The following is a 24,185-nucleotide window of genomic DNA, read 5'->3' as shown; positions in this document are numbered from 1 at the left end:
TGTAAGATTAATTTGTCATTGTTTTGAATGAAGGACTTCAAGACATGTCTCGAGGCGGAATTATATGAGGTGAATTAGGGTCAAAAATTTTGTACGGAAAAAAAAATGAAACTGAAATCTCATGGTTTGATGTTGATTTTCGCAAAATACTGTATAACAAGATCAAATTACAAAACTTTTGACCCTACTTTAACACCATTGTAAGCTCTCGCGAGGATAAGCGGTTCGGATATGGATGTGTGGAAGTAAGTGGGGTGTATTATCTTGAAGCGACGCGAGAGTGACGCCTGCGTGAACCCTCTTGGCTCTGCTTCTTCTTCCTGCTCCAGCCTGCCGCCTGTCCTGACTATACGTGAGCCGAGCGTGAGCAGCATTAGCGAGAGACGAGGGCAGCTGAGCTGAGCACTTCCCCTTTCGCCCCCCGCTTGTCACTTGTCACTTGTCAGCAGCAGCGCACTTTCCGCACCATGGCTGCCACGGACGTGGACGTATTTTCGGTGAGTGAGTCAACACAGCGTCCCTCGCTGGCGTCTTTTTCTCCTTTGGAGCTCCCTAAAAGATAGAAAATAAAACGGAACGGTCGCGGTCGTGATTTACGGAGAACGTTAGCGGGAGTGTGGCGTCAGCCTCTCCCCCGCCTGAGGAGCCTCCAATGTGGGAGCCAAGCTGCTTGTGCCTGTGGTTGTGGAGGGCTCAGCCCACCGCACGATGTAAGCAGGTTTAGCCGAACGAATGACGCCTCTTTCAAGTTATTTTTTTTTTAATTTAAGTTTTGCCTATTAGGCTCGCTCTACTCTCACACCATGTGGGTGTTGTTTTAAAAGACAACACCACAAATTTACTGCATCTGAATCCATGACAAACGTGAGCTAGCTAGCAGGTAAATGCTTCACTTTTGCTCGTGCCTGCTGCTAAACTGAAGTGCATCGTAAAGATGAAGACCTAAACTAACCTAAACCGTAAAGATGCTTCCACATGTCAACATCTACTAGAATCTTTGACTGAAAATGCATTTAATCCTCTTTTTTTTTACTCGTTTTTGGGAGAGAAAAAAAAAACACAAGGACTTGTGTACTGTATCTTGTGCATGTCTCAGTTTGTCATAAAAGACAGGAATGTATGTGAAATATTTCATATAATTGGTGGCAATAAATCAACCGCAGTTGTAATTTGTTTTGTGGCATTAATATCAGGGGAGTTCAAACCACGGTCAGGGGGCTGTTTGTGGACCGCCCACTGTTTGTTACTGGCCTATGGCATATACTACCAAAAAAAAAAGTCATTGATTTGTTAACATATCACATGAATGGCCCTCAAGTATGATCAGCTGACTACAGATTGCTCTTGTTTTGCTTCTGAATGTGGGGAAGGAGTTCAGCTGCTCAGTGGTTGGGCGGATCTATTTTAGTGGGATGCAGGGCTGGCGGCAACCCTGAAACTTAAAAAAGAAAAGAAAAAAATCTTCAACTATTTGCCTTGGCACCTTAGAAAGCCTTGACATAGCAGCTTTTCAAAAATAACTATTATAGAAATTATTATTTTTCGTAACATTACCACTTGGTGATGGTAAAATTGCGACATTATTTTTTATTTTCTTTATTCTGGTAACATTGCAATCTTTCTTCCTTAACAGTTTGCTATCATAACATTCAAAATGTATTCTCGTAACATTATGGCTGAATATTCATGACTGTGACTTTATTCTCGTAGCATTACGACTTGGTTTTTGTAACCTCCTTTGACTATATATTTTTTGTAATATTTACACTTTGTACATTGTGACATTATACTCATAGCATTTTTCCTATAATATAACTTAATTCTTGTCACATTTCAAATTTATTTTCACAACATTTCAACTTTATTCCTTTAATATTGTGACTTTATTCTTGCAATGTTATGTTTTTATTGCAACCCTTGTCTATATTCCCTTAACATTTTGACAGTTCTGGTTGCAACATTTTGTAACACTGCGCTTTTTTTTCATAATTTTTATGACTTAAATATCACAATAGTGCAATGTTATTTTTTTAACATTTCAACTTTATTTTCGCGATATTGGGACTTAATTCTCGTTAGTATGACTTTATTACTTTATAATTATCAATTTGTGTATTTTTTCTCCCTCTTAAAATAACTTTTTTTATCCAACATTTCTTGTAGCATCTCAACTTTATTCTTGTCATTTGGAACTATTTGTATCATTTCAATGTGTCCCTAATAATACTGCTTGTTACTTCTCCGAGGTTTGAATGCATACTTGTGAAGTGGACAGTAGGCAGGAGTGAGTTTGAAGGATAAAGGGATTAGGAGGAAGCTCTGGGCTACTCCTTGTTTGTGCAACACATGCCTATAAAAAAAAAAAAAGAGAAAGGAACTGGATCACAAGCAGTATGTGCTGCTGAGCTTCTACCACACGCACACACACACACACACACACGGTATTACTGCTGACTGGGATTTTGGAATATAAAATTGGGGCATTGATTATGGGGGTAAAAATGCTGAGAATGCAGAGCAGCAGGCCAGCGGTAGCGGCGGGCCGCACAGCTGGGGCCCAACTGACTTCCTGTCTCTTTTTGTGGAACTAAGTGAGACCATATTGAACAAACGGGCGCCGTTGGTGTTCAGGCCACGGCGGCTATTGATATGGCCCTGACATTGGCAAGCATTGGCGTAACTTTGTAGGCCACACGAGGCGATCGATGCAGCCAATTGCCCCGCAGCTGTTGTTTTCGCTCATTGATTGGGGTTGAACGCGGGCCAATCGTTTCAAGAAATCCCCCAGTCGTGTTTGAAAACACAAGCATGTCAAGTTTGCAGTTTTGTAGAAGAAGAATCACGTCAAACAAGGACTTCATGTTGTTGCCTAGTCCTAAAAGCATGTCAATACTGTATAAACGGCTTTTCTTACTAGTCTGTCTACAACCAATGAGTGGATTTTGCTTATCTGTAGAGTAGGATGTGGAGAAAAAAAACCTAATAGCAATTTTGGAATCATATTCCAAATTTAGTTTGAATTGGCATAAAAATCAAAGTCACGGATTTTATTTTTTTCCAAATTGTTCCCCAGTGTAGTTAATGATATCAAAAGTTTTACGAGATCTGCTGTCACACCTAATGATGGTTTTGTTTCACTTTTTTGGTGTAATCTCCCCAGAAAATGTTGAACACAAATTGTATCAGCAAGTTTTCCGTGTTTGACTTGTGGTTTGGTCCACGGAGTGTCTTGAACCAGCCACACACTCTCCGGTCCCCGAGCATATTGTGCCACTGTTATATAAGGAAAATGCCCTGCAACATAGTCACCACCATGTAGGGTGTGCTTACTGATCCCGAAGACCAATTGTCTCTGCCCCCGTTAGGCCTGCATGCAATCTGGAATCATCATCATGAAGTGAACAACTCAAGGCGAGAGACTGCGAGCGGAGTCATGCCATGCCATGCCACAAGATGCTTGCATGCACTCCAATTTGTTTTTATGTGAAGACGCATTCAAGGACTTGATTATTGAAAATGTAAGGGTGAGACGGCATGCAGGATGTAGTGCGTCAACGATGATGTATTGCCGTGCTTATAGTGCCAACATGCCACAAGCGCCTCCAGGCCAGCTTGTCAAAGTCAATGATGTGCTGCTTGTGCATGAAGAACAACATCAGCGCCGCCACCGCTATGTGGATGAGTCAATAATATATGCGCTATGTATAGAAGAGGTCACAGGCTCACAAAAAGTAGACGTCAAGATAATCTTGGCCAGGGAATTTACAGTGAGGCCCTGGAAAAATAAGTTAGACGGTTTGATCCCTTTGGAAATAATAGAAATTGAATAAAGATCCATTATAAGGTCAAACTGTGGCCTTTATAACTGGAATTTTTGGTAAAACACCAAAAATTCACTTTGCAAGTTTTGCTGCGCAGGTTGAAGACCACCTTCTCTCATCGCTGGCCTAGATCATTCAAATATTTGATCTGGCACTTGGATATGAATGTTTTTTTTTTCCTGTTCATCATTGAGGACAATTGGAAGGCTGCGTGCACTCGCATATTTTCACATTCAATCTTTTCCACATGCTGTTTTGGCTTCTCAACTGTGCAATCTCATCTTCCACAGCCAATCAATCCTGTCCCTTTAACTCACTGGAAAACCGCATTCTAGTGTACCCAGGGAGATAAAAAAACAAAACACAAACTATTTTCTGTTTAATTGACAGTTCCATAGATTCACACTATTATTATTATTTGTCCTTATTCTTGAGGTGAACACTGCCGCTGAGCGATGAAATGAATGTTTTGGTCATGATATGTATGTTTTTAATCAGTTTTCAGTTCCACGATAGTCTGCAAAGTCTCACGAAGATAAACATGTCTGGTGAAACAGTTCCAGCACTCATTTATTTTGACTTTCCGGAGGGCCACAGATGAGCGAGGGGGCGGGGCGACAGCGGCGCGTGAGAATTGCACATCAGGAAGGGAGAACACTCGAGTCGTTAGCAGACAAATATTTTTTTGTGTCATTCCTGTCAACTCTCTCACACACGTTAGCGCTTAACGTTGACCATCTTCAGGATGACGTCATCCTTTAGTAACCTCTCCACTGACTTGATGAAATATGGCACCAAAGAGACACTTGACTAAATCTGCAAGATGGTCCTTGGATGAGATGCAAGAACTTTCACCTGAGGATGTGTGGTTGAGTCATGGAGGATATCTTGTGGCGTCTTCCTTCCCCTGTTTGAGTTGAACGATGTCCTGAGGGTCTCCAGAAGCCCCGCCTGATCAGACATCTGTTCTCGGCAACCTCATGTTGCTCCTGTTTGCGGTCCACTTGGGCCTCATTTTCCACCTTGCTAAGCAGCCACATCAGTCTGCTCTGGAGGAAGCCTTGGAAAAGAATGGCTAGTTATGTCATTGATGTCTAGAGGAAACAAATTTCAAACACCTTAACAGATTTTTAAATTGCTCAAGACCGCACATGACAAGGAAATAATTAGTGCTCTTGCTGCTTTTATAGCATGTGGCAGACCTGTTTGTTGCTGTGTAACCCGCTTAAGCTAGATGCTAGCCGTCGAAAATGATGTCAGCTGTGGGACCTCGGCTATGCCAAATTGCTCACTAAATGGTTGATCCACAAACACGTGGTTGAACCATGATGGTTCTATGACAAATAAAAGCAATTGCTTTTTATGGCCATGAACAAATAGCATAGGTGAGTTGCTTCAAGTCAAGTTCATCTTCACAGGCCCACAGTTGACAAAGATTAGCGACATACCCTAATCTAAAAACCCCAACCGCCTCAGGAAAAATTGGGAAAGTGAATTGAATCAATTAAAACTCAAGAGTGTTATTATTAAACGTTGACCAGGCCAGTATTCAACATTTTAGTTTTCTCAAGGTTAGGAAGCAAACATTTACTGGACATCCATTGTCTTATCTCAACAGGCTTCACCTCCAGATGACAAAAATGGCATGGTTAGCTAGTTTTAAAGGCACGTACGTATCGTTTGGTATCGTTGGCATAGCGGCAAAAGCTAAGCTTCTTCCTGTCTCTCATTAACGGCACAATGTGTGTATCTTACTAGCGCAAATGTAAAATGGCCAGCAACTCTCGCAACAGCCCTTGTGACGTTCCCTGACAAGTCAAAGCAAATCACCCAGGCAACATTGATGCAACGTTGCAACTTGCTAAACGTTTGTGAGATCGGATGGCTGCCCGTGGTAACACCTCTCGGTTCTTTCTTCTGCCTTTGTCACGTCTGGTCATCATTGCGTGTTTATTCAACCCCGAATGCTGTCTGGACGTTAGTCATGCCATTTACACCCTTTTACTTTTGCTTCGTGCCAGAAATAAATATTTTAGCAAACACAAAAGAAGGCAGCCGGTTTATTATCTTTACAGAGTCTGATAAAGGATTTCCATTTGTTGTTTGTCTGTCGGGACATGACTTAAACAACAGTAACTGTCTCTGAATATTTTAGGAAATGTAATATCCTGTCATGTTTTATACTGTTAATTTTGTTTGGCTGGAAAATGGCATGTGATCGAGGCCACAACTCTTGTCTTGTATTTTACACACTAATTCAGTGGGAGCCACCTGCGGCCCCTCCCTGCAGCCATTTCCTGTTGTCCTAAACCAGACATTGGCCTGGGACTAACTAACTGTTGTTTCTGACCTTTGACTGTTCATTCCAGTCAACGCTTCCTCTCATAAACCTTTGGTCTCTTGTGCTTGCAAATCTAGCAGCATGTACCTAAAGATACACGAGTCGGCGTTCACAGTTGATGACAAAAGCGAGATTCCGTTTGCTGATCTGCCGGCATCTCGCAGAGCTGTGCTCTCAGGCTATTGCCGCCGGCTGTGACATCAGCCTTCAAGAATGCGTTCGTTTGGTGGCACGGCCAGATGAGCGACGCTTAGCTTGTAGCCGCTTTTATCTCAAGGTTTTCCTCTGCATCTCTGACACACTTTCTCGATCTACTGTGTGCGGGCTAATTGTTTGCCTCGATGGCGACAATGTTTTTGTCTCACTCGTGTTAACACTCTGTGAAAAGCTGCAGCAGAAAGTTTTGAAAAAATACTTTTCCTTCCCTTGTGTTTGATGTTTTCCTTTTGTCCCGCAGAATGAAGAGAAGCGCAGCCTCAATCTGGGCGGCCATGTTGGATTCGACAGCCTCCCTGACCAACTGGTCAGCAAATCGGTCACACAGGGTTTTTGCTTTAACATCCTCTGCGTAGGTAAGTAAATACAGTTGACAAGTTAGATGGTTTTTCAAAATCGTTCAGCCCTAGTTGGGACCCAAAAATGTTGAGAAACCCTGATAGAGAGGACCCATCTCATTTCATCATCTTTCGCAGAAATGGTGACACGATCTCAAGCAAGACTGTCAGCATTTTTGTTGCACAATAGGACTTCCTGACTCTCCGCATTCAGACAAAATGATGCACAGAGTCATATTTCTTTGCTCAATGACAACATCAGCAGTGCGTTGAATATTTCGCATGGTGTTTAACGTCCAAGTCTGAGTAATGTTTGTGAAAGTTAAAAGCAGCGTTTTAAAAGAAGACGTATTGATCTCCTGTGAGCTATTGAACCTCACTCTGCGTTGCTCTGCATTACCCGGCGTAACGTTCCTTGCGACCATCCTCAGGGGAGACGGGCATCGGCAAGTCGACGCTAATGAACACGCTCTTCAACACCATGTTTGAGAACGAGGAGGCCTGCCACTACCAGAACGGCGTCTACCTGCGCCCGCGGACGTACGACCTGCAGGAGAGCAACGTCCACCTCAAACTCACCATTGTGGACACTGTCGGCTTCGGCGACCAGATCAACAAAGACGACAGGTGAGGATGGAGGAGATGATAAACATCGATCCATCCATCCTTTTTCTTAACCGCTTATTCCTCACAAGGGTCACTGGGGTGCTGGAGCCTTTCCCCAGCTGTCTTCGTGTACTGGTTGCCAATCCAGGGCACACACAGGCAAACAACCATTCACACCCACAATCATACCTAGGGACAATTTAATTCAATTTAGTTCAATTAACCTGTCACGCCAATTTGGAGTTGAACCAACATTTTCTGGAAAATTATGTCACAATACTCGTAACAAAACTTGGATTTAAATTCCTAAATAAATGTTTATTACTTTTTTTTTAAACATAATATATATAAGTAGTTTAAAAAATTAGTCTTTACATTTCACCTAAACTCCTTATACTAGTAAATACTATTGACGCATTTTAATTCTTTCAGCAGCTATTTTTCTTGATTGGTTGCCACATTATTAGCTCAATGTTGTTCAGCGTTCAGATGAGAAAAGCAGACATCAAATCAGCACAAATTTTTCTTTCCCCATCGGGACTGGAAATAATACGAAGAAAGCGGCAGGGAGGAAGTCTTTACATTTCGCCAAGGGACCGAGTTGGAGCCTGACCAACAAGCGGCATTCTCACGCCCTTTGAGAGCAGCCTCCCCTGTAGGCCACGTTGAAGTGGGCCGCTGAAGACCAGACCCCGCAGCGTGCGCCAAATGCATGTTCAAAGGTCAGCAGCGGCGCATTCCACAGAATAAGATTGCAGAGGCGTGAAGAGGGATAACCGTCAAGATGGTCTTTGCAGATATTGAGTCCATTATTCTATTTTTTTCTATTAAATCACTGCTCAAGGTTCAAATGGGCCTCATTATATAAACTTTATGAACTGTTCATTTTTAAAAATCTGAACCAGATAAATTGGCCAAGTATGTAACCCAATTTTTTTTTCTTCACAGTCACGACAAGAATTTAAAAAATAACAATTACCAACAGAGGAAGACAAAATGGGAAGCCTGGCAGTTCGCTACTTAGCGCCCCAAGTTTCTTAGATGCGGAAATAAGGAAACATATATGAGGAAGGAGGGAGGGGAAAAACAAGGCCCAATCTGTGCTTCTTTAAAAGGGAGCACAGTATGAACCTGGAAAAAATATAATTCACATAGCAACACAATGACATACATACAAGTGAAAAATTGAAGTTTTCGTGGTCTTGTGTCTTCAAAGAACCTCCCCTTTCATAAAAACGCTGGTATGTTCCACCTTTCTCTCACTGGTGCCCTTATGTGGTGGCATTAGAAAAAAGAAAAAACACACACGTGTCTTGTGATAGGACACATTTCTAGCAAAAATGTTGACCAAATTATACAACGTCAAGGCCATTCAAGTTCAGCTGTTGCATTATCTTGAGGCCCAATTTTAGTTCGGCTCCTGTGATTTCATTTGATTGAGTGAATGTGCCCAATTATAGCGACTGTGGTCAGTGGGGTGGCTGTAAGTCCCCTTCTGAAGTTCTCGGAGGGTGAAACAAGTCAAGTCTCAAACAAAACTCAGCTGTGCAGCCTCAAGCTGGCTTGTGGATCACACAAACACAAGCAAGCTTCGACCCCAGTGACAACGAGCCCATCTTGATGCATTCAGCGGACAGGCTTTTTAAGAGTCTACGTTTTGTTTTTGTCCCCTGGCACAGTTACAAGCCCATCGTGGACTACATCGACACTCAGTTTGAAAACTACCTGCAGGAAGAGCTGAAGATTAAGCGCTCACTCTTCAACTACCACGACACCAGGATCCACATCTGCTTGTACTTCATCGCCCCGACGGGACACTCGCTCAAGTCCCTGGACCTGGTCACCATGAAGAAACTAGACAGCAAGGTAACCTCACTAAAGCGGTCTTAGTCACTGTTGGTCCATTGTTAGCAAATCATAGTATCGGTGCAGTCGAACCCTGATGCCCTTTCACTAAGAGCGGTATGCATTTCATCCCCTTCAGCTCTTTGCCGGCTTTGTTTTCACTCTTGCAGTTGAAATGAATACAAAGTCAAACTTCAAGCTTCCACCTCCTTTGTGTGGAACCGGGGTGGAGAATGTCACATTTGAGCCAACCTAAGAACCAATCAAACATCAGATGACGTTCCAAACAGTCCCAAAGACATTTGTTCAATTGTTGCATCATATTTCGTTCATAAATGTAGGAGGAGGAGTTTGTAAATGTGGCCCCTTGAAGGGAAAAGGTTTCCCAACCCTGATATAGGAAAAGCATTTTTTTCCCTTCTTCTTTCGGACGGACCCATTTCTGCGTAGTAAAAAGTTTCTTTTGGCATTTAAGAGCTTGTGTAGCTGGGGAGTTTTGGGAAAGACCCGCCGGTGTCCCTCTTGAAGCCAACATGTTTCTTTTATTACAATGATGAATTGAAATCCAGCTGTCTCTTGACCGCCACCGCCACAGCATGGAAAAAAACCTCCTGCGTTACATTTTCATGTTTTTTCCCCACCACCCGAATGTTTGCTGCTAGAAACTGATAAACGGCACAGATTGGTTACTTGTCCCAAAGTTGATTTGGGCATTGTGAAGTGGTAGATGTCTTTTATCAGCGCGTGTCTAGCGATGCACTGCTAATAAATCCAGAAGAAAGCAGATGGTCAGCTTGTGACCAAAAGCTGCTGCCGTGTTTCAGCTCAACGCACGGCTGCACTCGTCTGCCAAAGGACCTCCGATGCTATTTAAAACAATGACCACATTCCAAAGCCAATTCTTGCTTTTAATGGACATTTTAGTGTTCTTTGTGAGGGAGCAAAAATGCAATTTGCTCTTGTGCAGACATTTAGAACCCTTCTAATTTCTTTTCCATTACAGTGGATCTTAAATTTGGACGCTTTTGCTGTGCCAGCAAACATATATATATATATATATATATATATATATATATAGTCTCGTTAAGTATGAATTAAGAGAGCCTCCATTGGTTAATCGATTTGTTTTATCCGTCCCTTGTGCATACAAGTCAAGCAACGCAGGCTAAATCTGTCAAGTGAGCCCAAGCATGTTGCGGATTGTCAACATGTGAACTTGCAGCCATCCACTCTAACCTCAGCATCCCCGTCTGTCCCACAATGCCAAAGATAAATATTGTTCTCTGTGAAAGCCAGTTGCTGTTGAGTGAACACGTTTTCTTGCCTGGCATTTTCTATCCAAATAAAGGACCTATTGAAGATAAATACATGCTGACCCGTGATTAAAAAGAAATATTTTCTTCTGGCCATCAATCACCACAACTCATTATAAGCTATTGTTATTGTTGTTGTTGTTTTTAACATTCTTAACTGTCACTTGTGTCAAAAGATTGTAAGTAGTTGAAAACGTAAAAACCCGACTTTCATGTATGTAGCATAGCAGCTAGCCAGTCAATGCCGCCGCTTGGACTTCAGTCTCAGCTGTGATACATAGAAAGTTGCACACAAAAAAAGGTAGAATAAAATGGCATTTTCATTGAGAGCTTTTATTGTAGTCTGTTCATTTCTACCTGTGGTGATGATGATGTACTGGAATGTAGACGCTAAGCAGACACAGATCTAGTATAAAGCCAGGAAGTGCAGAAGAACAGGGAAGCGGACCACAAACTGTTTTTCTCCTCCTGCTTGACACAATTTGCTGTCAATTTGCTGACAATGGCGTTCCCACCCTCATTAGCAGAGTATAAAATTGCACGCACACACACACTCTCTCGGCTTGCATAGTGAGCCAAGCGTGCTGCTCGGAGGCAGGAACACAGATAATCTTTTTGTTTTTCAATGAGCCTATTTTTGTTCTTGAAATGACAGGGAGTCTTTTCTGGGTAACTGATTCATCATTCCTCTACAAACCTTTTACAATTTCTCCATGCCTTCACTTTTCTCGTGTTTTAGGATGAAATCACAGGCGATGTACTTAACTGTGTTTGGTCAAAGCGTTTATGTTTTGGTTAGTGTGGCTCAGGCTACCCACGATTCGAAATCCACTTACACTGAACAGTCGATGCATTTCTCCAGCCGGGCCTTTTAAATGGAACACAGTGTAGGATAGCGTCCAGCGTCTGTCACGCCTCTCAAGTTGGTCTTGCAGTTTTTGTGTAATCCCAACCAACAATCAACACGCCCGCTAACAGTGGTCATTAGAGCAAACATCCAGCTGATAACTGTTTTTCCTCTTTAGGATGAGATGGGCGAGTATCGGGCTGATACCAGATTTCATTTCAAAGTATCGGTACTCATGATGGCGCCCGATACTGGTATCTTCTGGACGTTTTATGATCAGGAATTAGGAATTAAAAGAATAGAAAATGGCCATTAATTTCCAGCAATTTGAAGGGGAAATTCTATATTGGGATACATAGGCCTTTATTTAAAATTATTTGTCATTGTATTTTTAGGGGGGATTGTTTTTTGGGGTGGGGGTATGTAAAGTACTACATCGGTATTGGTGACTATTCAAGAGTTGAGTATTTGTACTGGTAGCGGTCAACAAAACAAAAAACAAACAAAAGTGGAATCAAACATTGGCAATACTAACACAATTCTAACCTCAAATGCTATATGATAGGTCCTCAAATAATGGCTTCTAAACACCACACCTCAAATATCAATTATGACTAGTGGCTGTAATTACTGTATGTTTTTGTTGGCATGACTCGCACCACCACTCTCCAATACTACTTTTGTAAGTCTGGAAATTTGCGGTTGGGCTTCATCACCGCCTTCCTTTTTGGTAGGTTTCACATGACCTAATGGTATATGTCACCATTTTATTTAACTTTTTTCCGTCATTGTATTGCAATAAATAAAGTTTATTAAGGGCTTATCCATGATGTGCTGATATAAATGAATGATGTGGGCAAGCTTGAAGGTAATGTGACTCCCGCGGACATGAATGTGCAACTCTGTGGTGGGAATCTTCGCCGTCGTCCCAGTGGGGAGTTTTGAGGAGCATCTGATATAGATTGGCGATGAAGCCCAGTTTGTTTTTACAATCAGGGTTTGTTTGCGTGTGCCGTTTACTGCAATTGACTGCACATTTGTTAGTGGCTCTGTGACTAAGGGAAGTACATTTCTGTTCTTTGGCATTCTCTTCAAATAATTTGGTCAACATGATAATAATCAGACGTGAGAATGCATTTCTCAGTTCTTCTATGTTTACATTTTCTAATCCTCCCCCAGGTCAGTATCATTCCCATCATTGCCAAAGCTGATACCATCTCCAAGAGCGAACTGCACAAATTCAAGATCAAGATAATGAGCGAGCTGGTGAGCAACGGCGTCCAGATCTATCAATTCCCCACAGACGACGAAGCCGTCAGCGAGATCAACTCCTCCATGAACGTAAGCCTCCTTTCTCTCTTATTGTCTTTTTTATTATTATTTTTTTTTTACATTGAAAATATTGAATGTTTCAAGTAAAAAGCGCCGGCTGGAATGGTACTCAAGTGCGTCGCTTGTAAAATTCCCTCTTGGATAAATAAAGCTGCGTTTGGTTTGAGATGTGGCTCGTCCTCGCCTACTTTCCTCATCTATTCGCAGCGGGTGACATCACCAACATTTGATGCCGCTAAACCAAAAGCAGGCAGCCAGCTCATTTTTGAGGTTGGGCGACGAAGCACATCTTTGAGAAAGTCCAATCCCAACATGCGTGCACGTCTTTGTCGTGCGGGCTAGATGTTCAACAGCCTCCATATTGTTTATTGTCCTTCACGACACACTCGAGTAGTTGACGTGTGACATATGGTTTTGGCGTGACGTCACCATCAACCTCCGCCGTGTCTGCAGGCTCATCTGCCCTTTGCCGTGGTGGGAAGCGTGGAGGAAGTGAAAGTTGGGAACAAAACGGTGAGGGCCAGGCAGTACCCCTGGGGGGTCGTGCAAGGTGAGTGGACACCAGCACTCTGTCTTTTTGGGTGTGCGTGTGTTTGTGGATGTGAGGAGGTCGTGTTGTTTCTCAGGTAAACACTACATTGGGTTCATCCGGGAGTCACTGGCCCCTTTTACGCTGCCTGTAAAAGTCTGCTCCCCCCACACATACACACCCCCCGAGTTGAGAAAAAGGAGTTGAGTCAGCAAATTGTTGTCCTTGGAAGTAAGACCATATGGAAGAGAACGCCGCAAAGGCCTTTCAACTTTCGAGGGATGTTATACAAGTTTTGTTCAGACTGATACCAGTACAAGTATTCAACTCTTGGCTAGTCTAGGCTAGCACCAACCTTGCAATGTTTTCATCAAGAAAATGTGTCATACGTCTCGTCAAGTCAGCATTTTTATCGAAGAGCAGTAGCAGTCCCGAGTCCTCCCTGCTGCTATTCATTTCGCTTTGCTTGTTGCCATGGCAACTAAATTAAAAATGTGATAATTATGTCAAGCAAATCATTTCTGCCCGTCAAGATGCAAGTGTCCTTCCACACAAGAATAAACATGTTGTTAAATGTATAGCTGCCAGTCAATGTAGATGTACAGAAAATAGAGCACAACAGGGTTTTTCAACTTAAAATTCCACTAGCATGAGAAGTGTACTTGCAGTGGGAACCAGAGGTGTAAAAGTTGTATATTATTAGCAGAGGACATTATGATCTGAAGGATATTTTTGCCCAGCGCCTCCAGCTGTGACTTTGACTTCATGCTGAGTGACGCGCTCGACACTCATCAGGGGATGAGCAGCGGGCACATTTTGCGCACGGGCCATCATTCTTTTGCCCTTTTCTCTTGCACTGCACACATAATGAAGACTTCTGATTTGGTCAACTTTAAGAACTGTCAAGCTAATGGGAATGGTAACAAAAACAGGACATCAAGACGTAACAAAAATTAATAAACACTGTAAAAGCTCCTCATCGTAATTTCTGTGGCGTCTTTTTTTTTTTCCTCTTGAAAGTTAAGTCTGCAAAAAGTCATTCATTTTAATGAGAATATATTAATAATTCCTTAATGCGGCGATCAAATGACTGACTCAGCCTTCATATAACACATTTGATACAAAGCAAGCTTATGTGAAAGGAGGCGAGTGGAAAGGCAAATGTCATCTCGATGCGTTATGCTAACCTCCGCAAGAAGCCATGAGAAATGTTCCCGGAGGGGACGAAGGACTGACAGAAGGACGACTGTGGAACAGAACAGGCACTGGCTTTCTCTCATGTGTGTGTTTCCCTTTAAGAATGTTATCTTGCAGCTCCAGATGTTTTCTCAGCTATTTGTCCACCCGTACTTGAGTGTGCTGGATGCAAACGTGGAAACTATTAAGCACTTAGCTGCCATTTGGCTTCTCAGTTGACAACAGTTTTTTCCCCCTGTGAAACTGAATGGCTAGACCGATCTCTTCTTCTTTGCGTTTGCATGCTCCTGTTTGCACTTTGTGTGTGCGTGCAAGCAAGCCTGTGGTTAGCACAAATAGGTTGATAGAAATGAAGAGCGCGCGTGAGCCCACTGAGGTCGTTTTCAAAACATGTTTACTGCAACAACTCGCCATTCGTGAGGACAAAAGTTGCCCTTACGCCATCTTGCCAATTAAACCTAATCCACTTGTTCTTCAAATAAGACAAAAAAAACATTTAAACCCTTCTTAATTAAAGCTCATGATTTTAAAGTTGTAAACATTTGTACCACCATTAAAACACTTTTTAACTTTTTTTAAATGATTTATAATTATTTTGTTTATTTGTTTTACATTGAAGTTCAATGAATAACTGCTACCTCCAAATTTTGTATATATAAATAAATAATACTATAATGTTGCTTTGTTTTTTTCAGGTAGCATATTTGGAGATTTGTCCTATTTATTAGTGGGGAATATAATTATTATAGATATGGAATTGATCTTAACTGCCTTTGTACGTGCACACAAAATTTAATTATTGGGCTCAAACCTAAAAAAATGACCAACACAGGGAGGCAGGACGGAGAAGCCTGTCGGTACTCACTAAAAAACACCTCAAGGTCTTAGATAAAAAGGGAAGATGCAAGGAAGAGAAAAAAAATCCTTTAGCATAGTATAAGCCCGGAAAAACAAACAAACAAACAAAAAAAACAAACTCTCACATCTAGACATTCCACCAAATCTCAAGGGAGGGACGTTATGGAATCCGCCCGACGAGCAACTCAGCCCACGAGAGCGCAAGTGGCGTCATGGGGGCAAGAAATCCAACAGGGGCAGTGAAAAGTAAAGTTGTTTGCTATTGTGGATGTGTGTGTGTATCAAGTGTCCCAGCTAATAAGCATAACATCTTATTGCCGTGGAGACAGCCTACCTGGAATGGATTTTTTTTTGTGAATTACAGAGGACGTTCTCTTTACATTCCTTTCAGAGATGTTTTTGTTTTTTGAGTGAGATCTCAAGGAAGGGACGGCCACACGGTGACAGATGGGCTGTTGGAATGTGATGAAAAATGCAAGCTGGGAACAAACGCCTGGCAATAAAACGACCGTGTCATCTCACATTTGTTGCGCCAAGGTGCCCAGTTGCACATACAGGCACTCGACTTTTGCAAAATTGTTTTTATTTACATATTAAGTGGGAGTATGAACGATATGAAACCTAGATGCTCCACTTCATATCGAAGCGAAATATAAAGGGCTGTTGAGAAGCGTGGCAGAACATAAACATGGAGCATGTGATGGCACAATAATAACATGTAGTGTGTGGCGTCTTCCTCTTGAAGTGGAGAACGAGAGCCACTGCGACTTTGTCAAGCTGCGGGAGATGCTGATTCGGGTCAACATGGAGGACTTGAGGGAGCAGACGCACGCCCGCCACTACGAGTTGTACCGACGCTGCAAACTGGAGGAGATGGGCTTCAAAGACACCGACCCGGACAGCCAGCCCTTCAGGTACGGCAAACCCAGAAAGCCTTCCGGCTCCATCTCATTGATTTGCGCCTTTGCAGTCTTCAGGAGACGTATGAAGCCAAGAGGAAAGAGTTCTTGGGAGATTTGCAGCGTAAAGAGGAAGAAATGCGGCAAATGTTTGTCAACAAAGTCAAAGAGACGGAAGCAGAGCTGAAAGAGAAGGAGAGGGAGGTCAGTGTCGGTCACCGCGTAGGGTCACAATGCACGACACCATCCCAATATTCTGTTGGTCTGCTGCAGCTGCACGACAAGTTTGAGCAGCTGAAGCGCATGCACCAGGAGGAGAAGAGGAAAGTGGAGGAGAAGCGGCGGGACCTGGAGGAAGAGATGAACGCTTTCAACAGGAAGAAGGTGGCCGCCGAGACGCTCTCCCTGTCCCAGCCGCTCAAGAAAGACAAGGACAAGAAAAAGTAAGCGCGCTTCCGCTCCTCTCCTCTCTCGCTTCGTAACACTGCGACTTTTATTCCTTTCTTCTTGCCCATTGCTTGGCAATCTCGTGACCTCGCATTCGAAGCCCTCACATGGTGTGAAAGCTGAGAGACCATCTTTCAAAAATGGATGTTCTGATAGGAACACCTTTTTAGCCACAACTTTTCACAGCATAGCTGTTTGAAAATTTGCAAGAAATATCAATTACATGCCAATGACTTTGGTTGGAACATACAGCAAGTGGGCCATATACAAAAACGATTAAAGAAGGCCGAAATACATTTAACGCACACAAATTGTGAGCAGAAAAAAAAACTTCAATACTTAGACTTGGTATGGCCCTGAAACTGTCTTCAGTTTTTTATTATATTCCGCAAAATGTACATAAAAATACAATTAAATGTTTTTATGCTACAGATAAATAATACAATATTACTACTTATTTTTTGTCTCATTTAAAATAATGTAATATTTATGTATTGATTTTAGTAAAAGCCAACTTTAATATATGTAATTAATTGTGACAATTATTTGCTTTAAAAAAAAAATGCATTTCTACTATTTTTAGGACATTTTCAGAATACGCTCAGAAATAGAAAATATATTTTTCAGTTTAATTGTCGACACTTAAATATCTGTAGTTGTGAATGCGTGCGACTGGTTGTTTTTCTATTCTATACGTGTCCTGTAACTGGCCGCCGACCAGTTTAGGGTGTACCCCGTCTCTCGCCCTAAATCACCTCACCTGTGGCACTAGTGAGGAAAAGAGACGTAGAGAATGGATGGATTTCAAACTGTTCATACAACAAACTGATGCACTCTGTGTGAGGAGAAGTACAGGTGCTCGTCAAAAAAATTGAATATCTTCAAAGTTGAATCATTTCTGTAATTCCATTCACAAGGCAAACTTTTATAGATATAAGGCCCACAATTTAAGTGATTTCAAGTATTTATTTTTATATTATTTGAGCTTCTAGCTCAAAAAACACATGAAAACAGGATGTCAAAAAATTAGAATAATGAAAAAAAGATGGATGGATGGTATTTTAAAAAAGATATGTCAATCTTCAATAGTTGGTTGGATTCCCTTTGCCTTAATCACTGCCTCGATGCGCCGTTGCATTGCCTGAGGGTCCTGGAAGCCCAGGCTTTCTTGATGCTTGCTGTCAGCTCTTTGTTTTTGGGTCTGGTGGCCCTCTAGGTAGTACCGTATTGCAAAAAGGAAACGAGGGCCACAAATACAGTCACTTAATCACTTAAGTTGTGGGCCTTGAATATATAATCTATGAAAGTTTGATTTTTTTGAATGGAAGTACCTGTATATGTACATATTGTAATAAAAATATATACATACCTGTCCTCCAAAATACTCTCTAAAATCCTAAACTGGTTCAGGTTATGACAATCGGATTGTCATTTGAATTGTCCATCCGAGTTTTCATTTCTTTCACTGACATTTAGCCTTGACGTCATCTCAGCATTCACTTGAATGGCCTGCCTGACATTGGAATTTATTAAGGCCTCCTGGCATGTTGCGCTGCTGCCGTGACCCCTGCCGGGCACTTCCTGTCCTCTGGCTCTTTCCTTCCTCGCTCGAATTATTGCGAGACGCGCCCGTTTGCACACAGTGTGAAAGTGCTGTCGACGCGTGACGCGCCTCTTATCATATGTCCACATCCAAGGAGCAGACAGGATTTTCTCGTTTGAGATCGAGTGAGGCGCTCGCTGTTGGCTCGTGACCTTGCCGCCAGCCACAACTCTTCACTGGGGTCTGACGGACGGCACATTCGTCATCCGGTCGTCACCAGGCTCAAGTTTGTATTTGGGGGCAGTGCTTAAAAAAAAAATTGGTAGGAACAAAAATAGAGACTGAAGTCTTAAAAAAACAAAACAAAAAAAAACTGTGCAGTTTTCCTGTTGGAAAGTAACGTTTTGTCCAGAGTGCAGGCTGGATGTGGTTGAGTGTAATTAAAAGTGATGTTGAGCTCATCTGGCTTTAGATCAGCGTCTAATCTCTTGCACTGACGCCTCAAGCATGTGCTAGCTTGTGGCTCCCTCTAGTGAGCTTCCATTTTGGAGCTTGATGACATCATCGTTCATTTTGTCCCTCCTTTCTTACTCCTCATTTGATGTCTCCCCCACAGTGTGTGTTTGTTTGTTTTATTTATTCACATTTATGTTTTCCATTGTTTTTTTTCAGTTAATTTATGGCCGCCGTTTCTCCCTCCTCACACATGAGCATGGATTTGCCCTCCATCACGATGACGACCAGACCATTTTTCGCCATTTTTTTTTTTTTTTTTTACATTCCATCTTGACATATTGTGCACAATGTGGACCGATGACGATGATGAAGCTACGGTCAAGCATGGTGAGAGTGTTTACTTCGACCAGCAGTTATTCAGGATGTTTTCCCCCCCTCTTTATTATTATTGTTATTATTATTTTTGGACACTTTATATGAATATTTTGTGATTTTATTTTTTCTTTTCTTTTTTTAATCAGCACACCAGAGATGTAAAGCCACTCATGCACAGCTTGAGGCTGTTTGCTACTCTACCAGTTTAGGGGTGTGCTTGTTATTATTATTTTTATTTTCATATTAGTTCAGTGTTAAGCCAATATTGTTCTAGCTTACTCCACCTACTATGCAAAAATGTTTTGGGAGTAAGTATTTTTGTAACAAGTTCATAAGCGATGTAAAAGAAACACAACTGTAAACGATAGAGGAAGCCTACAAACACGCGCATATTCAGGAAAACCTGAAAACCTCAGCTTGGGGAAGGAGAGCAGCTGTGTTTACTGTCGTTGAAAATGAACACAAACATTAAAGTCCCACAAACGGCCATCCCACAATGTTGCATGTCACACAATTCTTCATGTTTGGTGCTGACTTGAGCTGTATGTGTTTGGGGAGGGGGAGGGGGGCGGTAAATCCCGCCCACTGTCTGCAGAGGAAGCGTGTAATGGGATTGGTTGACAGTGTGTTCCGCTCCGTTCCGTTGTGTAGGCTGTATGTGTTAACAGCACCTGCAGATGGCTGTAAACAAACACCCCCGAAACTTCCTCATTTGAAGAAAACACTTTTATGTACACTCGCTGGACAAAATTCAGCCTTTGCATTTTTGACTGTCACTGTTTGAGAGAATTTATCTCCAGTGGGATTTATATCACTGGCTGTACAACAGCATAAACATTTGGACATAGGCCTACTTTGAAATATCCCAACTACATGTCCAAGACAAACCTGCATAAAATAGGGTTTTGTGTTGAAAAGCTAAAAATGTATCCATCTTCTGCGGATATCAATTTTATTTTGGGATATAAGACTTGATCCTTATGCTATTATGGCAAAAGTGTGTCCCAATAATATTAATGAAAGAGTTTTCCTTTAAACTTGATTTTGAAATATGTCATTAAAAATTGAAACCATTTCAGTGACAATTGGCCAGGTTAGACTTTTATTTTGAAGGCCATCCCGTAAATAATGCTTAAGTTACTTGACAAAAAAAAAAAATCTGGTTCCAACAATAAGATTGTCTGAAATTAAACTGTTAACTGTAATTCATATGTTCACTTAATAAAAATAGGTTATGAAGAATACATTCAGGAAAATGCATGTTTTGGAACATACTTCTCAACCACAAAAAACACATTTGTTAAATTGAAGTTTCAATAAGTGAGCATTAGTGTACTGTAGTTTTGTTTTATGTTTTTTTATATCAAGTGCTTAAAAGAACTGGCTTTTCCTGTCAGTTCTACACAAATTATTTTGCAGTTCATGTAACTGACATTTTTCTAATGAACAATGTTTGCACTTGGCTAACAAAATACTGTACCGTATACACATGTTGGCTCTTAGATTTGCACTATAGAGCTATTTTATTAGGGGTAAGGTGTTTTTTTTTTTTTTACAGTAGGTAATACAGTAAATAAAAGTGAGAGGACAACACAGTAGTGATCCCCAGCCAACCTTTGTGAAGGTCTGCCGCGATTATTATTGTGTGTACATCACCAGCAGGGTGCTGTGGATTTCATCCAACAGTACAATCTGCTTCCTCCTTCCACGCAACCGGGTGGCGTTCGCACTCCACTTGACATATTGACAACTAAAAACACCAAATCACTTTTGACCCTTGTGGTTGTAGCTTTATTTGTGTGCTACAGACAAAACAAAAGTACATACAGTCAAGTACACGTAGGTGCCTGTGGATGTGAGCAAGAATTTTCGCTCCACTGTGAGGACAGTAACATTCAAAAAGAACCGCATCGGTACATTTTGAGTACAACACATTATTTTTGTGTCTAAGTAACATAATGACACGGCTTACCTACTGTACGAGCTTGAGCAAAATAAAATGGAAAAAAATCACTATAGAATGATTAGTGTAGCAGTTGATAATCTCGTGATTCTGCTTTGGTGCTTAAGAAAGTCAACACCAGTGGTATAATTTATTAAAATCAGTCGTAGCATTAAATCGTAAAATTAAAGCTTAATTGTTTGATTTTGGTCAAAGTAAATGTGATTCAATAAAAACTTTCATTTACTTCATTTAAAAAGTCTTTTGAAAAGTGCTACTGCGACTGGGCAGGGTTCAACCAGATCGCTTCATGGAGGAGAGAAAAAAATAAATAAATCAGGATTTAATCTCCCAAAACCATTCAAAAAAAATTATCCTGATCTCTAACACAACCCACCGCCTTGGGTATATCCTTCAGAAACAAACACAAACATCTTGGTAAAAAAAAAAAAAAAAAAGACCACTCTTCAGTCAACAACTGCTTATTGCATGACAAATACGCAAGTGAAGGACGACGAAAACAGTAAGTCAATGCGGCGTGCAAAACACTTGAAAAGTACGATCTTATTGCACCGACATCTCTTAACAGATGATGGCAAATAATGATGTGCCGTGACTTAAGTGGGGGGGTGTAGAGGCGGGCAGGGCGAGGCGCTCTCCTGCGGGAAATGGAACGGCGACCCCCCTACGCCGCCACCACCGCCCTCCGCTTTGGAGCTCAATTCCTCGCCGTACAATCGCCTCAAACCGTCGTAATACTCATCAGAGTCCCACAGCTGCTCTGCCGAACGCCCCTTCCTCATCCTCCTGCGGAGGCGGCGCGAGGGGGGCCGGACTTGGTCCAGCTCCGCCTGGTGGAGGCGGGCGCTGTCAAAGATGTAAACGGCGTTGGCGGGCAGGGAGAAGTCCAGGCTGCGCAGGTGCTGGTCCACCGTTTCCTTGCAGTGGATGAACTCCACGCTGTCCACCTGGATGGAAATTCAAAATCAATGTCAGGACTGGCTCAAGGTGACTCGTCAACACAAAACACTTTTTGTTTTCAGGCTGAATGAAGTATGCTGGAGTGCACTCGCCATGGAAATTAGAACGACTCCCTCTGTTAAATCTGGATTTAGGACTGAGTTCTAAATGCTAAAAATGCTAAATTTGGTTCAAACTACAAGTCCCTTGCCGCCCTGCCTTACATCTGAATTTTGGCCTGTTTTACTGCTGCTTCTCTTCTGTTTTTGTTGGTAGTGTACGGTGAGATTTTTCTAATGTCAAATAAGTGTTCTGGCTCAAAGGTTGGGAAACACCAATCTTACAATACAGACTAGCTGTTAGCACCCTGTAAGGGTACCAATAAGTTGTAGACCACAGATCAGAGTACCAAACTAAACCCAAGCGTCATGCTTGGTGGAGACGGTACAGAAATGCGGAACTGCCAATGTTCAGTCAACATTTTTAACTGGCGAATACATTCAAATATTTTTTACATATGTACTTGTAGGCTAAATGCTACAAACATAGCATATTTTCCTTTTATGCCAGTAAATAACCTGTTGCATTATGGGAAAAATGTCTAACCTAAATGATGCATTAATGACATAAATGAAAAGTTACGAATGCACAATTATTATTTTTTACTTCATTTTTGAATGTATTGGTATGTGGGCCAAATACTTAAAAAAAAAAAGACGTTTTTTTTTTTTGCTCACGCAAATAACACCCCATGGCGTTATGGGGAAAATGCTATGTTTGTAGCATTTAGCCTCCAAGTACATTTGAATGTATTTAAATACGTTGGAAGTTCGTACTTGCCCGTCACAAATGTTTACTCCACGCTTCGTTTTTTTTTTTTTTTTCCTTACTTGTGCTTTCTCGAGCAGGTCGGTGAAGACGGAGAACCAGTCGGGCGTGAGTGCCTCCAGCTCCAAGGTGATGATGGCCAAAGCCAACGTGGAGCCCTTGAACTGCCAAAGCTGGTGGCAGGCCATACAGTGCTGCACCTGCCTGGTCCACAGCGCCACCTGGAAGCCCGCCGGCCTCTTCTGACGGCCCAGCGACGGAATGAGGTGAGGGTGGCCGCAGACCAGCAGGGCGTGGAACTGCCACAACACACCAAGATGAAAGCGCATGATGTCATTGTCGTCTCTTTTGGAATCGTCCCCAACGTCGTCACCGTCACGCACTCGTCGTCTACATCGTATCGTTACGTTTGTGCTGTGCTTTTCTGTGCTCGGCGTCGCAACCAACCCGAGTCGGCCTAAAGGCTAACAAAATACATTGGCTGGATCCAAGGATGAATTAAGGTGTTTGGAGTAAGCCATGTTCACATCGTGCTCTCAAGTGGAATCTAGTGGACTATTAGGATTGAAAATGTTGATTCTGTTTGTTGAATTCTCAAGATGGCCCGCAGAGTAACGAACGCACTGTTGCCATGGCGATGCGTCTGTGACAAATTATTCATAGATTTTATTGACAATGAAAGAAATCTAGGAAAAAATATTGTTCGATATGAGTATTTATTTAAATATTTGAAGACTAGATACAAAAATAAATGTCTTTATTTTTTATTATTATTTTTTCAATTGTTATTATATTGCTTTGTAAAAAGTGAGAAGTGAAGTGTTGGGGAAAGCACTTTTCCCACTGCGTGGTTCTGTCTTTCTTTGTTCTTCCCAATTCAACAACTCTGCAGGAGACACTAATGAACAATTTTCCATTTTCTTCTTAAAAAGAGACAAACTGCAGCGTATAATACAGCAGCAACAGGGTAATCTAATTAACCTTTTGGTGACTTGTAGCCATGTTCTGCTTGACCAACCAGCAGTGGCTGAAGAAGAATGAATAAAGCAGACAGAGCAGTGGGAAAGATGGAAAAAGGCTGATTTGGCTCTAGGCGGGCTTGAAGGAACTTGCCATCTGCACTGTGGCGGAAATGTCGCTTTAGCAGATTAACAGCTCTCGAAGCTGCATCGCGGCCAGATTAGACAAATCAGATCAAGCGGGTGAATCTGTTTAAATGTCTGCTCTTACGGGATGCGTGTGAAAACGACAAAAAAAAAACAGCCTGGACCCGAGTAATAAATGACATTTTAAAAAGTCAATCTTACAATGTGAATGAAGTCGACGGGCGTGGACGTGTACAAGTCCCAGTGCAGCTTGTCCAGAATGATGCGCTCCATCCGAACGATCTCCGCCGTGGAAAAGCTGCAGCCGCTCTGCGCAACCAAATCTCCCACCGAACCCGTTGCCTGTTTTGCAACAAATAAAAGTCTGGTTTGGCGCTAGAACCAAA

The 24,185-nt window shown here is 42.0% G+C and overlaps 1 protein-coding gene across 2 annotated transcripts; it reads left to right on the top strand.

The window, feature by feature from the left end:
- Positions 1-81: 81 nt before the first annotated feature.
- Positions 82-24,185, top strand: septin8a (septin 8a). Of its 2 annotated transcripts, none has more exons than XM_077546147.1 (11): positions 82-245; positions 330-497; positions 6,620-6,734; positions 7,148-7,343; positions 9,002-9,188; positions 12,507-12,668; positions 13,113-13,209; positions 15,989-16,157; positions 16,214-16,346; positions 16,416-16,585; positions 22,774-24,185. In XM_077546147.1, the coding sequence occupies exons 2-11, from the start codon at positions 468-470 to the stop codon at positions 22,937-22,939; spliced, it is 1,425 nt and encodes a 474-aa protein (XP_077402273.1). In that variant the 5' UTR covers positions 82-245; positions 330-467; the 3' UTR covers positions 22,940-24,185. The 2 variants fall into 2 exon arrangements, with proteins under 2 accessions (XP_077402273.1, XP_077402274.1); XM_077546148.1 differs by lacking the exon at positions 22,774-24,185 and adding an exon at positions 18,805-19,460 and having other exon boundaries at positions 87-245.

This window comes from Vanacampus margaritifer, chromosome 16, assembly GCF_051991255.1.
Source record: "Vanacampus margaritifer isolate UIUO_Vmar chromosome 16, RoL_Vmar_1.0, whole genome shotgun sequence".
In the NCBI taxonomy this organism is placed as follows: Eukaryota; Metazoa; Chordata; class Actinopteri; order Syngnathiformes; family Syngnathidae; genus Vanacampus; species Vanacampus margaritifer.
This window is presented reverse-complemented; position numbering and strand designations above follow the sequence as displayed.